This window comes from Oncorhynchus masou, unplaced genomic scaffold (genome assembly GCF_036934945.1).
Source record: "Oncorhynchus masou masou isolate Uvic2021 unplaced genomic scaffold, UVic_Omas_1.1 unplaced_scaffold_812, whole genome shotgun sequence".
Classification (NCBI taxonomy): domain Eukaryota; kingdom Metazoa; phylum Chordata; class Actinopteri; order Salmoniformes; family Salmonidae; genus Oncorhynchus; species Oncorhynchus masou.
Genome location: NW_027014594.1, coordinates 123,806 through 142,737, shown reverse-complemented (window position 1 = coordinate 142,737; position 18,932 = coordinate 123,806). Strand labels below are relative to the sequence as shown.

At 44.8% G+C, this 18,932-nt stretch overlaps 2 protein-coding genes across 2 annotated transcripts in view; one reads left to right on the top strand and one right to left on the bottom strand.

The window, feature by feature from the left end:
• Positions 1-14,423, bottom strand: part of LOC135537547 (dynein axonemal assembly factor 5-like) — a 60,404-nt gene extending 45,981 nt beyond the window's left edge. The window contains 5 exon segments of the mRNA XM_064963679.1: positions 9,667-9,785; positions 10,272-10,317; positions 10,320-10,395; positions 13,248-13,432; positions 13,876-14,423. Of these exon segments, the coding sequence (XP_064819751.1) occupies positions 9,667-9,785; positions 10,272-10,317; positions 10,320-10,395; positions 13,248-13,432; positions 13,876-14,416 (967 nt within the window). The 5' untranslated portion in view covers positions 14,417-14,423.
• A 589-nt stretch (positions 14,424-15,012) lies between these two features.
• Positions 15,013-18,932, top strand: part of LOC135537544 (cAMP-dependent protein kinase type I-beta regulatory subunit-like) — a 61,877-nt gene continuing 57,957 nt past the window's right edge. Inside the window, exons 1-2 of the mRNA XM_064963677.1 lie at positions 15,013-15,275; positions 16,596-16,790. Of these exons, the coding sequence (XP_064819749.1) occupies positions 16,614-16,790 (177 nt within the window). The 5' untranslated portion in view covers positions 15,013-15,275; positions 16,596-16,613. The remainder of the gene's footprint in view (positions 15,276-16,595; positions 16,791-18,932) is intronic.

Here is an 18,932-nt window from a genome sequence, read left to right as displayed (position 1 = left end):
GTGGTAATAAGCACTTGGGGAGGCAACACAGGCTGGGTGTTGTCCCTCCAATGGCCTGCCCTTCCAGCTTCTCACACGGGGGTGGGGTGGTGCGTGAGTGGGTGTGTGTTTGTGCCAGAAAGAGAGTGAGTGTGTGCACGTGCATGAGTGCGTGTGTGTGTAAAAGGGAAGTCGGGGGAGGTGGGCAACAGCCCTGCAGGACGCACATATGTGTGTGTGTGTGTGTGTGTGTGTGTGTGTGTGTGTGTGTGTGTGTGTGTGTGTGTGTGTGTGTGAGAGAGAGAGAGAGTAGGGGGAGAGAGAGAGAGAAAGTGTGTGTGAGAGAGAGCGAGGGAGAGAGAGTGAAAGTGTGTGAGAGATAGAGTAGGGGGAGGTGGGCACCAGCCCTGCAGAAAACCCCTCTAGTCTCCACCCAGCCTGCACACCACATCCACAAGTTAGTCTTAGTAATGAGGGTGTTAGGAGGCAGAGTGCTGACAATAATTGGCTATTAGTCAAGCACTGTCATAGGAGAGCCTTGTATGATTGACAGAGCAGATCTCATGACAGAACACATAACCTGTAGAAGACGTAACCCTCAATAGAGATGAGTAATATATGGAGGTGGGGAACTCCACCATGACGAAGCAGTCTTGGGGAAAGGGGCAAGCATAGTTGGTTTATGGTTGTAGCTCATACCTATTCATTTTTTTAGTTCGGACAAATCTAAAGGAATAATTCAAGGATTTGTATAAAAGTTGTCTGCTCAAAGACAGACAAGAAGACAGTACTTCTTAATACAGAAAACTCATGTTATATAAAGTAAAAAAATCATTTCAAACCGAGTCCCAACCAAGCTAATTAAAAATCCCTTTAAACCTAGTCCCAACAAAGCTAAAACAAAATCCTGTTCCCTTCTTTCCCTTGATTAAACTATAATTAAAGACCCCATGATGTGAATAACTGAATATTTAAAGAGTCATGTATAAAAAATATTACAATTAAATCAATGCAAGACAAGAGCAAATTCTCCCACGCACAGAGCTGCAGATGATGAGTATGATGACTATAGCTTGGAATTCAAACTGACATGCTCCATTTCACCATGGTATCGGTTTGTATTTCAGGTCACAGCAACTAGGACACACAGACAGGAGTGTGAGAATCCTGCTATACTACAACAAGCAGAAGTACAACTGAATAAATGAAGCATATTGGGGATGGATAGGTAGGCTAGATGGATCATTGACAGCACAGCATCCCTCCCCAGCCCCTACAGCCCTCTCTCCATGCCCAGACTGCTCTGACGTCAATCATGCCCTCAGATACATCATGCCCTCAGATACATCATGCCCTCAGATACATCATGCCCTCAGATACATCATGCCCTCAGATACATCATGCCCTCAGATACATCATGCCCTACATCATGCCCTCAGATACATCATGCCCTCAGATACATCATGCCCTCAGATACATCATGCCCTCAGATACATCATGCCCTCAGATACATCATGCCCTCAGACAGATACATCATGCCCTCAGACAGATACATCATGCCCTCAGATACATCATGCCCTCAGACAGATACATCATGCCCTCAGATACATCATGCCCTCAGATACATCATGCCCTACATCATGCCCTCAGACAGATACATCAAGCCCTCAGATACATCATGCCCTCAGATACATCATGCCCTCAGATACATCATGCCCTCAGATACATCATGCCCTCAGATACATCATGCCCCCAGATACATCAAGCCCTCAGATACATCATGCCCTCAGACATCATGCCCTCAGATACATCATGCCCCCAGATACATCATGCCCTCAGACAGATACATCATGCCCTCAGATACATCATGCCCTCAGATACATCATGCCCTCAGACAGATACATCATGCCCTCAGACAGATACATCATGCCCTCAGACAGATACATCATGCCCTCAGACAGATACATCATGCCCTCAGACAGATACATCATGCCCTCAGACAGATACATCATGCCCTCAGACATGAGATACATCATGCCCTCAGACAGATACATCATGCCCTCAGATACATCATGCCCTCAGATACATCATGCCCTCAGATATCATGCCCTCAGATACATCATGCCCTCAGATACATCATGCCCTCAGATACATCATGCCCTCAGATACATCATGCCCTCAGACAGATACATCATGCCCTCAGACAGATACATCATGCCCTCAGACAGATACATCATGCCCTCAGACAGATACATCATGCCCTCAGATACATCATGATACATCATGCCCTCAGACAGATACATCATGCCCTCAGAGATACAGATACATCATGCCCTCAGATACATCATGCCCTCAGACAGATACATCATGCCCTCAGACAGATACATCATGCCCTCAGATACATCATGCCCTCAGACAGATACATCATGCCCTCAGACAGATACATCATGCCCTCAGACAGATACATCATGCCCTCAGACAGATACATCATGCCCTCAGACAGATACATCATGCCCTCAGATACATCATGCCCTCAGATACATCATGCCCTCAGACAGATACATCATGCCCTCAGACAGATACATCATGCCCTCAGACAGATACATCATGCCCTCAGACAGATACATCATGCCCTCAGACAGATACATCATGCCCTCAGATACATCATGCCCTACATCATGCCCTCAGACACATCATGATACATCATGCCCTCAGACAGATACATCATGCCCTCAGATACATCATGCCCTCAGACAGATACATCATGCCCTCAGACAGATACATCATGCCCTCAGACATCATGATACATCATGCCCTCAGACAGATACATCATGCCCTCAGATACATCATGCCCTCAGATACATCATGCCCTCAGACAGATACATCATGCCATGCTCAGATACATCATGCCCTCAGATACATCATGCCCTCAGATACATCATGCCCTCAGATACATCATGCCCTCAGATACATCATGCCCTCAGACAGATACATCATGCCCTCAGATACATCATGCCCTCAGATACATCATGCCCAGATACATCATGCATCATGCCCTCAGATACATCATGCCCTGATACCTCAGATACATCATGCCCTCAGACAGATACATCATGCCCTCAGATACATCATGCCCTCAGATACATCATGCCCTCAGACAGATACATCATGCCCTCAGATACATCATGCCCTCAGATACATCATGCCCTCAGACAGATACATCATGCCCTCAGACAGATACATCATGCCCTCAGACAGATACATCATGCCCTCAGATACATCATGCCCTCAGACAGATACATCATGCCCTCAGATACATCATGCCCTCAGATACATCATGCCCTCAGACAGATACATCATGCCCTCAGATACATCATGCCCTCAGACAGATACATCATGCCCTCAGATACATCATGCCCTCAGACAGATACATCATGCCCTCAGACAGATACATCATGCCCTCAGACAGATACATCATGCCCTCAGACAGATACATCATGCCCTCAGATACATCATGCCCTCAGATACATCATGCCCTCAGATACAGATACATCATGCCCTCAGATACATCATGCCCTCAGACAGATACATCATGCCCTCAGACAGATACATCATGCCCTCAGACAGATACATCATGCCCTCAGACAGATACATCATGCCCTCAGACAGATACATCATGCCCTCAGACAGATACATCATGCCCTCAGATACATCATGCCCTCAGACAGATACATCATGCCCTCAGATACATCATGCCCTCAGACAGATACATCATGCCCTCAGACAGATACATCATGCCCTCAGATACATCATGAGATACATCATGCCCTCAGACAGATACATCATGCCCTCAGACAGATACATCATGCCCTCAGATACATCATGCCCTCAGATACATCATGCCCTCATACATCATGCCCTCAGACAGATACATCATGCCCTCAGATACATCATGCCCTCAGATACATCATGCCCTCAGACAGATACATCATGCCCTCAGACAGATACATCATGCCCTCAGATACATCATGCCCTCAGACAGATACATCATGCCCTCAGACACATCATGCCCTCAGATACATCATGCCCTCAGACAGATACATCATGCCCTCAGACAGATACATCATCAGACAGATACATCATGCCCTCAGACAGATACATCATGCCCTCAGATACATCATGCCCTCAGATACATCATGCCCTCAGATACATCATGCCCTCAGATACATCATGCCCTCAGATACATCATGCCCTCAGATACATCATGAGACAGATACATCATGCCCTCAGACAGATACATCATGCCCTCAGATACATCATGCCCTCAGATACATCATGCCCTCAGATACATCATGCCCTCAGATACATCATGCCCTCAGATACATCATGCCCTCAGATACATCATGCCCTCAGATACATCATGCCCTCAGATACATCATGCCCTCAGACAGATACATCATGCCCTCAGATACATCATGCCCTCAGACAGATACATCATGCCCTCAGATACATCATGCCCTCAGACAGATACATCATGCCCTCAGATACATCATGCCCTCAGACACATCATGCCCTCAGATACATCATGCCCTCAGACACATCATGCCCTCAGATACATCATGCCCTCAGATACATCATGCCCTCAGATACATCATGCCCTCAGACAGATACATCATGCCCTCAGATACATGATGCCCTCAGACAGATACATCATGCCCTCAGACACATCATGCCCTCAGATACATCATGCCCTCAGATACATCATGCCCTCAGATACATCATGCCCTCAGACACATCATGCCCTCAGATACATCATGCCCTCAGACACATCATGCCCTCAGATACATCATGCCCTCAGACCCTCAGATACATCATGCCCTCAGATACATCATGCCCTCAGACAGATACATCATGCCCTCAGATACATCATGCCCTCAGACACATCATGCCCTCAGACAGCCCTCAGATACATCATGCCCTCAGACAGATACATCATGCCCTCAGATACATCATGCCATGCCCTCAGACAGATACATCATGCCCTCAGATGCAGATACATCATGCCCTCAGACAGATACATCATGCCCTCAGATACATCATGCCCTCAGACAGATACATCATGCCCTCAGACATCATGAGATACATCATGCCCTCAGACAGATACATCATGCCCTCAGATACATCATGCCCTCAGATACATCATGCCCTCAGACAGATACATCATGCCCTCAGACAGATACATCATGCCCTCAGATACATCATGCCCTCAGATACATCATGCCCTCAGATACATCATGCCCTCAGACAGATACATCATGCCCTCAGATACATCATGCCCTCAGATACATCATGCCCTCAGATACATCATGCCCTCAGATACATCATGCCCTCAGACAGATACACATCATGCCCTCAGACATCATAGATCATGCCCTCAGATACATCATGCCCTCAGATACATCATGCCCTCAGACAGATACATCATGCCCTCAGACAGATACATCATGCCCTCAGACAGATACATCATGCCCTCAGACAGATACATCATGCCCTCAGACAGAGATACATCATGCCCTCAGATACATCATGCCCTCAGACAGACATCATGCCCTCAGACAGATACATCATGCCCTCAGACAGACATCATGCCCTCAGATACATCATGCCCTCAGACAGACACATCATGCCCAGATCATCATGCAGACACATCATGCCCTCAGACAGATACATCATGCCCTCAGACAGATACATCATGCCCTCAGATACATCATGCAGATACATCATGCCCTCAGATACATCATGCCCTCAGATACATCATGCCCTCAGATACATCATGCCCTCAGATACATCATGCCCTCAGATACATCATGCCCTCAGACAGATACATCATCATGCCCTCAGATACAGATACATCATGCCCTCAGACACATCATGCCCTCAGATACATCATGCCCTCAGACATCATGCCCTCAGACACATCATGCCCTCAGATACATCATGCATCATGCCCTCAGATACATCATGCCCTCAGACAGCCCTCAGATACATCATGCCCTCAGCCCTCACAGATACATCATGCCCTCAGACAGATACATCATGCCCTCAGACATCATGAGATACATCAAGCCCTCAGACAGATACATCATGCCCTCAGATACATCATGCCCTCAGACAGATACATCATGCCCTCAGACAGATACATCATGCCCTCAGACAGATACATCATGCCCTCAGACAGATACATCATGCCCTCAGACAGATACATCATGCCCTCAGACAGATACATCATGCCCTCAGACAGATACATCATGCCCTCAGATACATCATGCCCTCAGACAGATACATCATGCCCCCAGATACATCATGCCCTCAGACAGATACATCATGCCCCCAGATACATCATGCCCTCAGACAGATACATCATGCCCCCAGATACATCATGCCCTCAGATACATCATCCCTCAGATACATCATGCCCTCAGATACATCATGCCCTCAGACAGATACATCATGCCCCCAGATCATCATGCCCTCAGACAGATACATCATGCCCTCAGATACATCATGCCCTACATCATGCCCTCACAGATACATCATGCCCTCAGACATCATGCCCTCAGATACATCATGCCCTCAGACAGATACATCATGCCCTCAGATACATCATGCCCTCAGACAGATACACATCATGCCCTCAGATACATCATGCCCTCAGATACATCATGCCCTCAGACAGATACATCATGCCCTCAGATACATCATGCCCTCAGATACATCATGCCCTCATACATCATGCCCTCAGATACATCATGCCCTCAGATACATCATGCCCTCAGACAGATACATCATGCCCTCAGACAGATACATCATGCCCTCAGACAGATACATCATGCCATCATGCCCTCAGATACATCATGCCCTCAGACAGATACATCATGCCCAGACAGATACATCATGCCCTCAGATACATCATGCCCTCAGATACATCATGCCCTCAGATACATCATGCCCTCAGACAGATACATCATGCCCTCAGATACATCATGCCCTCAGATACATCATGCCCTCAGACAGATACATCATGCCCTCAGATACATCATGCCCTCAGATACATCATGCCCTCAGATACATCATGCCCTCAGACAGATACATCATGCCCTCAGACAGATACATCATGCCCTCAGACAGATACATCATGCCCTCAGATACATCATGCCCTCAGATACATCATGCCCTCAGACAGCCCTCATACATCATGCCCTCAGATACAGATACATCATGCCCTCAGATACATCATGCCCTCAGACAGATACATCATGCCCTCAGACAGATACATCATGCCCTCAGATACATCATGCCCTCAGATACATCAGATACATCATGCCCTCAGACAGATACATCATCATACATCATGCCCTCAGACAGATACATCATGCCCTCAGACAGATACATCATGCCCTCAGACAGATACATCATGCCCCCAGACAGATACATCATGCCCTCAGATACATCATGCCCTCAGATACATCATGCCCTCAGACAGATACATCATGCCCTCAGACAGATCATCATGCCCTCAGATCATGCCCAGATACATCAGACAGATACATCATGCCCTCAGACAGATACATCATGCCCTCAGACAGATACATCATGCCCTCAGATACATCAGATACATCCCTCAGATACATCATGCCCTCAGACAGATACATCATGCCCTCAGATACATCATGCCCTCAGATACATCATGCCCTCAGATACATCATGCCCTCAGACAGATACATCATGCCCTCAGATACATCATGCCCTCAGACAGATACATCATGCCCTCAGACAGATACATCATGCCCTCAGACAGATACATCATGCCCTCAGACAGATACATCATGCCCTCAGACAGATACATCATGCCCTCAGACAGATACATCATGCCCTCAGACAGATACATCATGCCCTCAGACAGATACATCATGCCCTCAGACAGATACATCATGCCCTCAGACAGATACATCATGCCCTCAGACAGATACATCATGCCCTCAGATACATCATGCCCTCAGACAGATACATCATGCCCTCAGACAGATACATCATGCCCTCAGACAGATACATCATGCCCTCAGATACATCATGCCCTCAGATACATCATGCCCTCAGACAGATACATCATGCCCTCAGACACATCACATCATGCCCTCAGACACATCATGAGATACATCATGCCCTCAGATACATCATGCCCTCAGATACATCATGCCCTCAGACAGATACATCATGCCCTCAGACAGATACATCATGCCCTCAGACAGATACATCATGCCCTCAGCCCTCAGACAGATACATCATGCCCTCAGACAGATACATCATGCCCTCAGACAGATACATCATGCCCTCAGATACATCAGACAGATACATCATGCCCTCAGACATCAAGATACATCATGCCCTCAGACAGATACATCATGCCCTCAGATACATCATGCCCTCAGACAGATACATCATGCCCTCAGACATGATACATCATGCCCTCAGACAGATACATCATGCCCTCAGATACATCATGCCCTCAGATACATCATGCCCTCAGATACATCATGCCCTCAGATACATCATGCCCTCAGACAGATACATCATGCCCTCAGACAGATACATCATGCCCTCAGATACATCATGCCCTCAGACAGATACATCATGCCCTCAGATACATCAAGCCCTCAGATACATCAAGCCCTCAGAAGACAGTTCTTATTAATAAAGGCAGCTGAACCCCACGCTGCGTCTGACCTACTTTCAGTGGAAGGAGTACATACATAACTAGATCGGTGGAGGAGGAGGCGGCTGTACAGAGAAGGCCACAACAACAAATCACACGGTTTACACTGATGTTCTTCAGGCTGTATCAATGCACTGATCAACTTTCTTCTTCATTATTGTAATCAAGACAACACACTACATGGGACAGTAACTAACTAACCTTTCCTCAATGGGCTACATTCACTGAAGGCCTTGTATCTCTCTGCAGGAGACAAAATCCAATATATTTCTTTAATGATTTGTTCTTCTTGTCTGGCCTTCTTTGTGTGAGAAACTTAACCCTGTAAATACTTTTTTTTTGCACCAACCAAAGATCCTGTATTCACTTTCTATGTCAATTGAGTGGCGCAATGGTACATTGTTGTTTCGGGCCTCCGAGTGGTGCAGTGGTCTAAGGCACTGCATCGCAGTGCTAGCTGTGCCACTAGAGATTCTGGGTTAGAGTCCAGGCTCTGTCATAGCCGGCCGCTACCGGGAGACCCATGGGGCGTCGTCCAGGTTCGGGGAGAGTTTTGCCAGGGATGTCCTTGTCCCATCGGGCACTAGTGACTCCTGTGGTGGACCGGGCCCAATGCACGCTGACACGGTCGCCGGGTGTACTGTGTTTCCGCCGACACATTGGTGCGGCTGGCTTCCGGGTTAAGTGGGCATTCTGTCAAGAAGCAGTGCGGCTTGGTTGGGTTGTGTTTCGGAAGACGCACGGCTCTCGACCTTCGCCTCTCTCGAGTCCGTACGGGAGTTGCACAGATGAGACAAGACTGTAACTACCAATTGGATACCACGAAATTGGGGAGAAAAATGGGTAAAAAAATATATTTTAAAAATGGTATATTGTTTCATCTCTCTGCAGTAGTAGTGATGGAGTTAACTCACCTCCAGCAGGGTAGAGGTCAGGTGGGGTTAGGAGGAAGTCCATCTTGTCCTTCAGGTCATCCTCATTCTCCTGCTCCCACAGAGCGCCTGTCTGCCTCCACAGGTCAGCAGCTCGTTGACTAGAAGGGAGAGAGACAAATAATGATAATGCATGTCCATCCCTGCCACGGCAGACCCAGGATTCAAACCCATGCCATAACCACGCAATGTACAAACACAAAAGCCCAGCCTTGTTGGCTGCTACTATTCCCTCTATCACACCAAACCTACTGTATAAGTAGGTATCTACAGTAATCTGCACAAGCAAAGCAGATACAATATGTGTATTTGTGGCTGCATATTTCCTAAGTCTGACAGAGTGAGTGAATGGTTGGTATCAAAGGCAGGGTGGTTAAGGACTGGGTCAGTCTTTTGAATTAAAGGCAGTCAATTCAGGTAAACTCAAATTACAATTCAAAATTGGAAAAAACGGCATCTATTTTCAAGGAGTAGAAGCTATTTATTTCAAAAGTTTAAAACAAATTGAATTTTGAATTAAAATCACTTCCTGAATTGACGGCCTTCAATCCGAAATAGCAGTCAATTCAGCCCTATATAATAGGTACCTTATCTCTGGGATGTCATCGCTGAGGCTGCTCAGTAGGAGGGGATGAGCTTGTGGAAGTAGGAGTATCTGTCTCGCAGGTGGAGCAGCCAGTCACCAACAACCACAGTCACAGCTTTTCTCACCTGGAGGAGAGAGAAGTGGGATGAAACAAAACGGTTTCTTAAGTGAGGAAAACACCTTGTATGGTACTGTAGTAATTAAGGGGTTCTCAAAGTGTTTCACTCTGTGCCTCCCTTCCAGCCTTGGGGAACATCCCGAGCCCCCCTGCGCAGACACCACGTCTATTTCTATGGACACAGGTACTGTTCACGACACAAACTGTTAACACCCCCCATGTTGGTGTAGAAAATGTTGCAGGTTTAAAGCATATTTCCTACAATTACACACATTTTGTCATGGGGTGCAAAGAAAATGTTGCAGTTTTAAAGCAAATGTTCTTGCAATTATAGACATTCTGCCATGTCTAATGTGTATTCATGTGATATTTGAGTGACAAAAAAAATAACAATATCAATGGGCTAAATAAAAAAAACGTTAGCTGACATGGGCTAGTTGATCTGGATATTTCTGACAAGTTATAAATAGCTCTTAAGTTATGCAATGACTGACATGACAAGAGGAACTGATGATGCACTACCCAATTTCAAAAATGTACCTTGCGCATTCTACTGTCACAACTTTCAAGAGTAAGTTAAAAGCCGGGCTTTAAAAAAAATCCAAATACATACATACATACATATATATACCTCTAAATATATTGTGGGGCAAAAGGGTATTTAGTCAGCCACCAATTGTGCAAGTTCTCCCACTTAAAAAGATGAGAGAGGCCTGTAATTCTCATCATAGGTACACTTCAACTATGACAGACAAAATGAGAAGAAAAAAAAATTCCAGAAAATCACATTGTAGGATTTTTAATGAATTTATTTGCAAATTATGGTGGAAAATTATTATTTGGTCAATAACAAAAGTTACTCAATACTTTGTAATATACCCTTTGTTGGCAACGACAGAGGTCAAACGTTTTCACACACTGTTGCTGGTATTTTGGCCCATTCCTCCACGCAGATCTCCTCTAGAGCAGTAATGTTTTGGGGCTGTTGCTGGGCAACATAGACTTTAAACTCCCTCCAAAGATTTTCTATGGGGTTGTGATCTGGAGACTGGCTAGGCCACTCCAGGACCTTGAAATGCTTCTTACGAAGCCACTCCTTTGTTGCCCGGGCGGTGTGTTTGGGATCATTGTCATGCTGAAAGACCCAGCCATGTTTCATCTTCAATGCCCTTGCTGATGGAAGGAGGTTTTCACTCAAAATCTCACGATACATGGCCCCATTCATTCTTTCCTTTACACGGATCCGTTGTCCTGGTCCCTTTGCAGAAAAACAGCCCCAAAGCATGATGTTTCCACCCCCATGCTTTACAGTAGGTATGGTGTTCTTTGAAAGCAACTCAGCATTCTTTGTCCTCCAAACACGACGAGTTGAGTTTTTACCAAAAAGTTATATTTTGGTTTCATCTGGCATTCTCCCAATCTTGTTCTGGATCATCCAAATGCTCTCTAGCAAACTTCAGACGGGCCTGGACATGTAATGGCTTAAGCAGGGGGATACGTCTGGCACTGCAGGATTTGAGTCCCTGGCGGCGTAGTGTGTTACTGATGGTAGGCTTTGTTACTTTGGTCCCAGCTCTCTGCAGGTCATTCACTAGGTCCCCTGTGTGGTTCTGGGATTTTTGCTCACCGTTCTTGTGATCATTTTGAACCCACGGGGTGAGATCTTGCGTGGAGCCCCAGATCGAGGGAGATTATCAGTGGTCTTATATGTCTTCCATTTCCTAATAATTGCTCCCACAGTTGATTTCTTCAAACCAAGCTGCTTATCTATTGCAGATTCAGTCTTCCCAGCCTGGTGCAAGTCTACAATTTTGTTTCTGGTGTCCTTTGACAGCTCTTTGGTCTTGGCCATAGTGGAGTTTGGAGTGTGACTGTTTGAGGTTGTGGACAGGTGTCCTTTATACTGAAAACAAGTTCAAACAGGTGCCATTAATACAGGTAACGAGTTGAGGACAAGAGGAGGCTCTTAAAGAAGAAGGTACAAGGTCTGTGAGAGCCAGAAATCTTGCTTGTTTGTAGGTGACCAAATACTTATTTTCCACCATAATTTGCAAATAAATTCATTAAAAAATTCCTACAATGTGATTTTCTGGATTTTTTTTCTCATTTTGTCTGTCATAGTTGAAGTGTACCTATGATGAACATTACAGGCCTCTCATCTTTTTAAGTGGGAGAACTTGCACAATTGGTGGCTGACTAAATACTTTTTTGCCCCCTGTATATATATTTTTTTATATTGGAGGGCTGGGGAGGACCCCCGCCGCACCCTCATGTGCCCCCAGTTTGGGAACCACTGCAGTAAGACCCCCTCCGACCCCGCATGTGCCCCCAGTTTGGGAACCACTGCAGTAAGACCCCCGCCGACCCCTCATGTGCCCCCAGTTTGGGAACCACTGCAGTAAGACCCCCGCCGACCCCTCATGTGCCCACAGTTTGGGAACCACTGCAGTAATTGTTGGTGTAAAAGAAAAGCAGCCTTTGTTAATATGTTGGATTGAGGGCGGCAGGGTAGCCTAGTGGTTAGAGCGTTGGACTAGTAACCGAAAGGTTGCAAGTTCAAATCCCCGAGCTGACAAGGTACAAATCTGTCGTTCTGCCACTGAACAGGCAGTTAACCTACTGTTCCTAGGCCGTCATTGAAAATAAGAATTTGTTCTTAACTGACTTTCCTAGTAAAATAAAAAAAAATAAGATTGATCAGTTTGTTTATTTTGGTAAGACAAACATTTATACCACATTTATCTAACAAGGAAAATAAGAATCTAGATTAACTCCGTAATAACAGAATTAGTCTAATCATTAACACTAAATGTCACTAGGAGTATTTGAGAATTATCTGCCAGATTTGGCAGAGCCAACCTGTGGTGAGTCGTCAAACAGCCTCTGTGCCAGGTGAGAGAGCACATCGTCCACGTTCTTCCCCGTGCCGTACTGGATGACCGCTCCAGTGGCCTCGATGGTGGACACACGCACACGGGAATGCTGGTGGGAGACGGTCTGCATCAGGGGCTTGACCAGGCTCTCTGCCTGCATGTGGAAATGTTCTGGGGATAGAGAGAGAGAAGCATTTCAAACAAGATGAATGCAAGGTGACTGTCACTTCATGCCACAGTATAAATTAGGGTATGATTTCCTGAATCTTATCAATACATTCAATGGTTATACATGTATTCAGAGAGACCATACATAGCTAGCTCTGTAGGGCATGCAAATCACAGAGAAACAAATGATTGTTTTTGTCCCATTGTCTTTATTTCAATTAACTTAATTAATAATTCATATTTATATTAAATGACAACCTGGGAGAGCTTTGGAGTGTGTACAAAAAAAACTTAGAGCCACAAAAAACAACCACTCTGACACAGCTTGGTCAGGTGTCCATACAATGTGCAACCATGGCAACCCTATAAGATAACTAGCTAACTAACTAGTTAGCCTGATGTGTGGGCTAACAAGAATACACACATTATATTCTCAACCATCTTACCTGGCACACTTTTTGCAAAATGAACAGTGCATTTGCAACTCTCCCTTTTGACGTCTGGGAAAGGGTCGACAATAGTTCTCTGCAATATCTTCATCATATCGTCGAGGTAGGGAGCTAGGTGCCTGCCACACACCTCCACTGTGAGAGTCAGAACCTCCACCATGGACAGCCTAAGTTCCTCCGCGGGCTCCAGGATCTCTTTCCCGCCGAGCCGCTGCGTCAAAGCGGGCATGAGATAAGGCAACGAATCCTCCGGTTGAGGAACACACCGAATAAAATCTCCAAGCATGTGTATGGCAGTCTCTCTGCATCTTTCCATAGGATCTGACAGGCATTTCAGGAGCGACTTCAGCAGACACGTGAAAACCTCCTGCAACACGCCGCTCGAAAGCCCTTTATCAATCGTTTCTCTTTTGATTGCTTCAAGCGCTCGTTTTCTTGTGGTTTTGCTGTCTTCGTTGAGACAGTTTAGATGTCGAGCAAGCGCTCTCAAAACTTCAGAAGCAGCACGTTCTTCTCCGGCCGCCATAGTTGTTGCCATTTTCACTGTTGATATGGCAACGATCAGCGTTGAGACAAACATACTTGCTTTACGATAACTCTAATTGAAACATTGAAAGCTTTATTGACAACTACGCAGTTTCATGTAATGCAGTGGAAATTAATCTACATATATGGAATAAAGATTTGACATAATGTATTTTTGTTACAGAGAGTCATTGATGTGTATGTTGAATAGCATGATGAAATATATATATATATATATATCTTATAATATAAATAGTATCACTTATACTATAACAATATAATAACTGTAGTATAACATATTATGCTTTCATATCACATTCTTCTTTAGGTTAGGATTATGATATTTTATTAAGTCTGTCAGTAACACAACTTGGCAGAGCCCAATGATGGACTTTGCATCACAGCCTCATAACTAAGCCTCATAACAAATGGGCAGAAAATTGTAATGTGGTGCTTTCTCTGCATGAGCAGATCAGGAGCAGGTCAGGTCTGTCAGTGTCGTCTGTCAGATAACCTTTTCTCTGTCTGATACTGCTGAGAAAAACAAACCAACACCTGCCCTCTTCTTATGAAACTGGTGTATTGAACATGACACGATGACGTGGACATCCACATAAGGAACGCCACGGCACATAATTATTTAAACATTTGAAATGAGTGAAAGGATTGTAAGCTTGTTGCTGGCCTCTTTATTCAGTTGCTTTGCGGCTGAATAAAAAGTGACAGATTGACGTCATTGAGACAGACGCAGAGCGAGCCCCAGCGAAAGAAGCAACCCAGCAGCGGCAGAGCATCTTCTCTAGCTACAGAGTAGCCTACCTTGCAAACAACATCCGTATCCAAGAACCTCTGAGCATCCCCGGAAAATAACGGTAAGAAACTGAATGGCACAACGAATATCTTATCTGGCAAAACCTCAACGTGTTGACGTATTTATCAGCATATGCAACTAGGCTTGAATATTGCTTTTTGTTTAGCCATGGTTGTGATTTGGTTGTCATCTTATGTGAGAGACATGAAAGATAGACTCGTGCCCGGAAACACTTAAACAGGTGCTCTAGTGGTGCTACTTAGGAAACATTTGATTTTCACAGAAAATGATATAATAGCTAGCTTGCCAATTTTAAATGTTACACATTGAGGCCAATGATAAGCTAGCTGCCTTACAGTCATACAGTCATCTTCCATGGGAATATGGAGGTTATGGGTTTATGATAGCGAGCTAACGTTAGCCTACTTAGTTTTAAGCTTGATAGCCAGCTATGTAGTAGCTAGTTTCAGAGGCTAGCTACAGTAACACATCAACCGTGATGTTTCCTTGTAATTTAAATAGCGGAAGTGAATTTGCGGAGGCTTTGTATAGCTATCTCTGTCCCTAATCTGACTGTCTTTACATATTATTCCATTACAGACTACCTTGTTGTCAGAAGATATTACATAGTTTAAAAACCACATGATTTGAGAATGCATCCTTTATTTGACAGTGTTGCTGATGTGGGCTAGGCTATGTAAAGGTGGAAATAGATTGAGGTGACAATAAACAATATGCTCCTCTAGATAGTGTGACTGTAACTATGCATTACACCTGCAACTATGCATTACACCTGCAACAGGTACTGAAGTATGATTTGATCATGTCAAGGTATTGCTTTGATAATCTAGTAGACTAAGTGTCTGTGGTCATCAACAAGCCTTATTAATTAATAGGCCTCTGTCTATTGTAGTTTGGAGATCCAGCCCCTATCACATTTAAAGAAAAACTGACAGAGACAGACACACAAACAACCAGGGGCTGATATTTCTCCTCATTCTGACAACCTCTCCTCTTCTCCCCTACTCTTCTTTCTCTCACTCTCTTTTTATCTCTCTCCCCTTCTACTCTTCATCATTTCCTCTTCTCCCCTCCCCTCCACTCCTCCTCTCCTCTACTCAACTCTTCTCATCTTTTCCCCTCTCCCCTCTCCCCTCCTCCTCTTTCCACCTCTCGTCTCCCCCTCCCCACCCCTTCCTCTTCTCTTCTCTCCTCTTCTTCCTGTGTCTGCTCTCTCCTCAACCTCCCCTGCTCTTTCCTCCTCTCCTCTTTCCACCTCTCCTCTCGCCTCCTCCCCTCTCTTCTCCCCTCCTCTTCTCTCCTTCTCTTCTCCCTTCATCTCCTCTCTCCTCAACCACCCCTCCTCTCCCCCTCTCTGCAGATAAACCAGTAAAATAACATGGCCACCTCCTCCTCCCCTAATCTGGAAGAAGACGAGAGTCTGAAGGGCTGTGAAGTGTTCGTGCAGAAGCACAACATCCAGCAGATCCTCAAAGAGTGCATTGTCAACCTGTGCATCGCCAAGCCTGAGCGTCCTATGAAATTCCTGCGGGAGCACTTTGAAAAGCTGGAGAAGGTTTGTGAATTTCCCTAAATCTCCCTTATTTGCGACCTAAAGCTCCCTTGAAATTTTTACTGCATCTTTGTTATTTGAAAATACATTTTTACCAACAATAATATTTGTTGTTTGTGACTATCTATTTAGTTTTTTTGTCTATAGTGTCATTGTGAATGTATGTCAGTAATGTGTTGCTTATGTGTGAATAATTTCTGTTGAATTGCACTCTGCAGAAAAGCAAGGATTTGCTATCAACGTATTGACATGTAATACACAAATGAACTGGAAGGCATTGGAATTGAGCTGAGTAGAAGCTTTTATTGTTGTTTCATTTCACTGAGGTGGATCTATTTTCATTAGTCGATAGTCTTTTACATCAGAATACATGAGAAAGGAGACTGTTATGGCCATGTTTTCTTGTCATATCCTCAGTATATTTGTAAATAAATAGCCTCGGGGCATCCTAGCTGTCAGTTTCATGATAATACTACATTTGTCTAATTGATCTTTCAACTCTCCACACAATGGTGGGGTACATTAGCTGAGGGCCTGGGAGCATTAGGGGCACAGAGACAGGGACAGTCTGTGCTCCATCCACAGACACACAGGCTGTGTTGTATGGACGTTGTCTATCCACAAGTGTCTGTGGGACAAACCGAGAACGACCTGTTACTGTCTGGTGCCTGGACTGACAGATTACGGAATAGAACTACAGAATGGTGTGAATTTCTCAGAGGTTAGAGAAAAGAGGGGATAGAAGAGGAAATAAAGGAGGGAATCTCTCTCTCTGAATGTATTAGCTCTGGCTGGCACCTCCGTAGCGAGGGGCCTTTATAGATCAGCCCAGCTGGTGTGTATATTCAACCTCTGGAGCCCTCAGCCCTTGAAAGTACAGGGTCCTGTCAACTCTTTGATAAGTCATGATAGTTAGTTAGTTATTTCACACACGCCATGTTGAGGATTCAGCAATGGCTGAATTATAGGCTATGTTAACGGGAAATGTAACATAATTCTACTTCATATTCTTCATCTCCAGCACCACTCCCGACATCAACATACTATATGTGAAAATGATGTGTTTCTATGTTTTGTAGTAATAAAGACAGAGGAAAATAAACCAATTAGTAAACACTTATCTCCCTCTAACTTTTATTTGTATTTATTTTTTACATTTGCCTTTAAGGGAGCTTTTTTTTCTATAGAATAGACTATCTTTATTTTTCCTAGAGGGAACTTTGATTGTGGTGTTGCACTGTCTCCGTTCACTACATTTGTGTCACGTTCGATTGACTTTATTCCCATGACTTTCTTTGTAGTAGATGTGTAGGGCTAAGTGGTATTGGATTTGGTTAGAATACCCTGAATCTCAATCAGATGATTTCTTTATGACTGTTTTTCAACTGTTGGTATGCTAAGTTTTAGCCCATTACGGAACTGTCCACAGAGAGGCCTGAGGTGTCATCTGATGTGTTTGAAAACAATGGGCTCTCAGAGAAATGAACAGACCACAGAGTTGTCTGGTACACTGAATGGTGGTCAACCCAATAGCCCATGGTGACTCCAGGTCAACAACAGAAGGAGTGATTGTGTGATCGGATCAGATACAGAAAGGGGATGAGGTAGGTGAGGGCTGAGAAGTGAGCCTAGGGTTGGTTTTGCAGTCTACTCCCGTTAATACAGTGTGTGTGTGTGTACGTTCGCGTCCGTAAGGGGTGATTATCCCAGTGTGAATGTATGTGAGTCATCTGATGATACTTTACTGTGTGTTGGTTCACACACCACTATCTGATGATTCCTCTGACCCAGTTGCATTGTTAAGGCGATGCAGTGTTCAGTTCCTCAGTAGGGTCTAAACCCCTCAGACTTCTAAAATGCTCAGCTGCCTTTATATTTCCCTTCTAGTCATTTATCTGAGACGACTCTTCTGCTGCAGCTTACAATAAACACATTGAATACATGGAACAACCAACACATGACTCAAGCACAGTAAGTAAACACTTCTTCAATGCATGCTTTGGTTTTTACCCTAACACTACACAGCTGATTTAAATAATCAACTAATCATCTAGCTTTGATCATTTGAATCAGCTGTGTAGTGTAAGGGCAAAAAACAAAACATGAAGCCCTTGGGATCCCGAGGACTGAGTTTGGGAAACATTC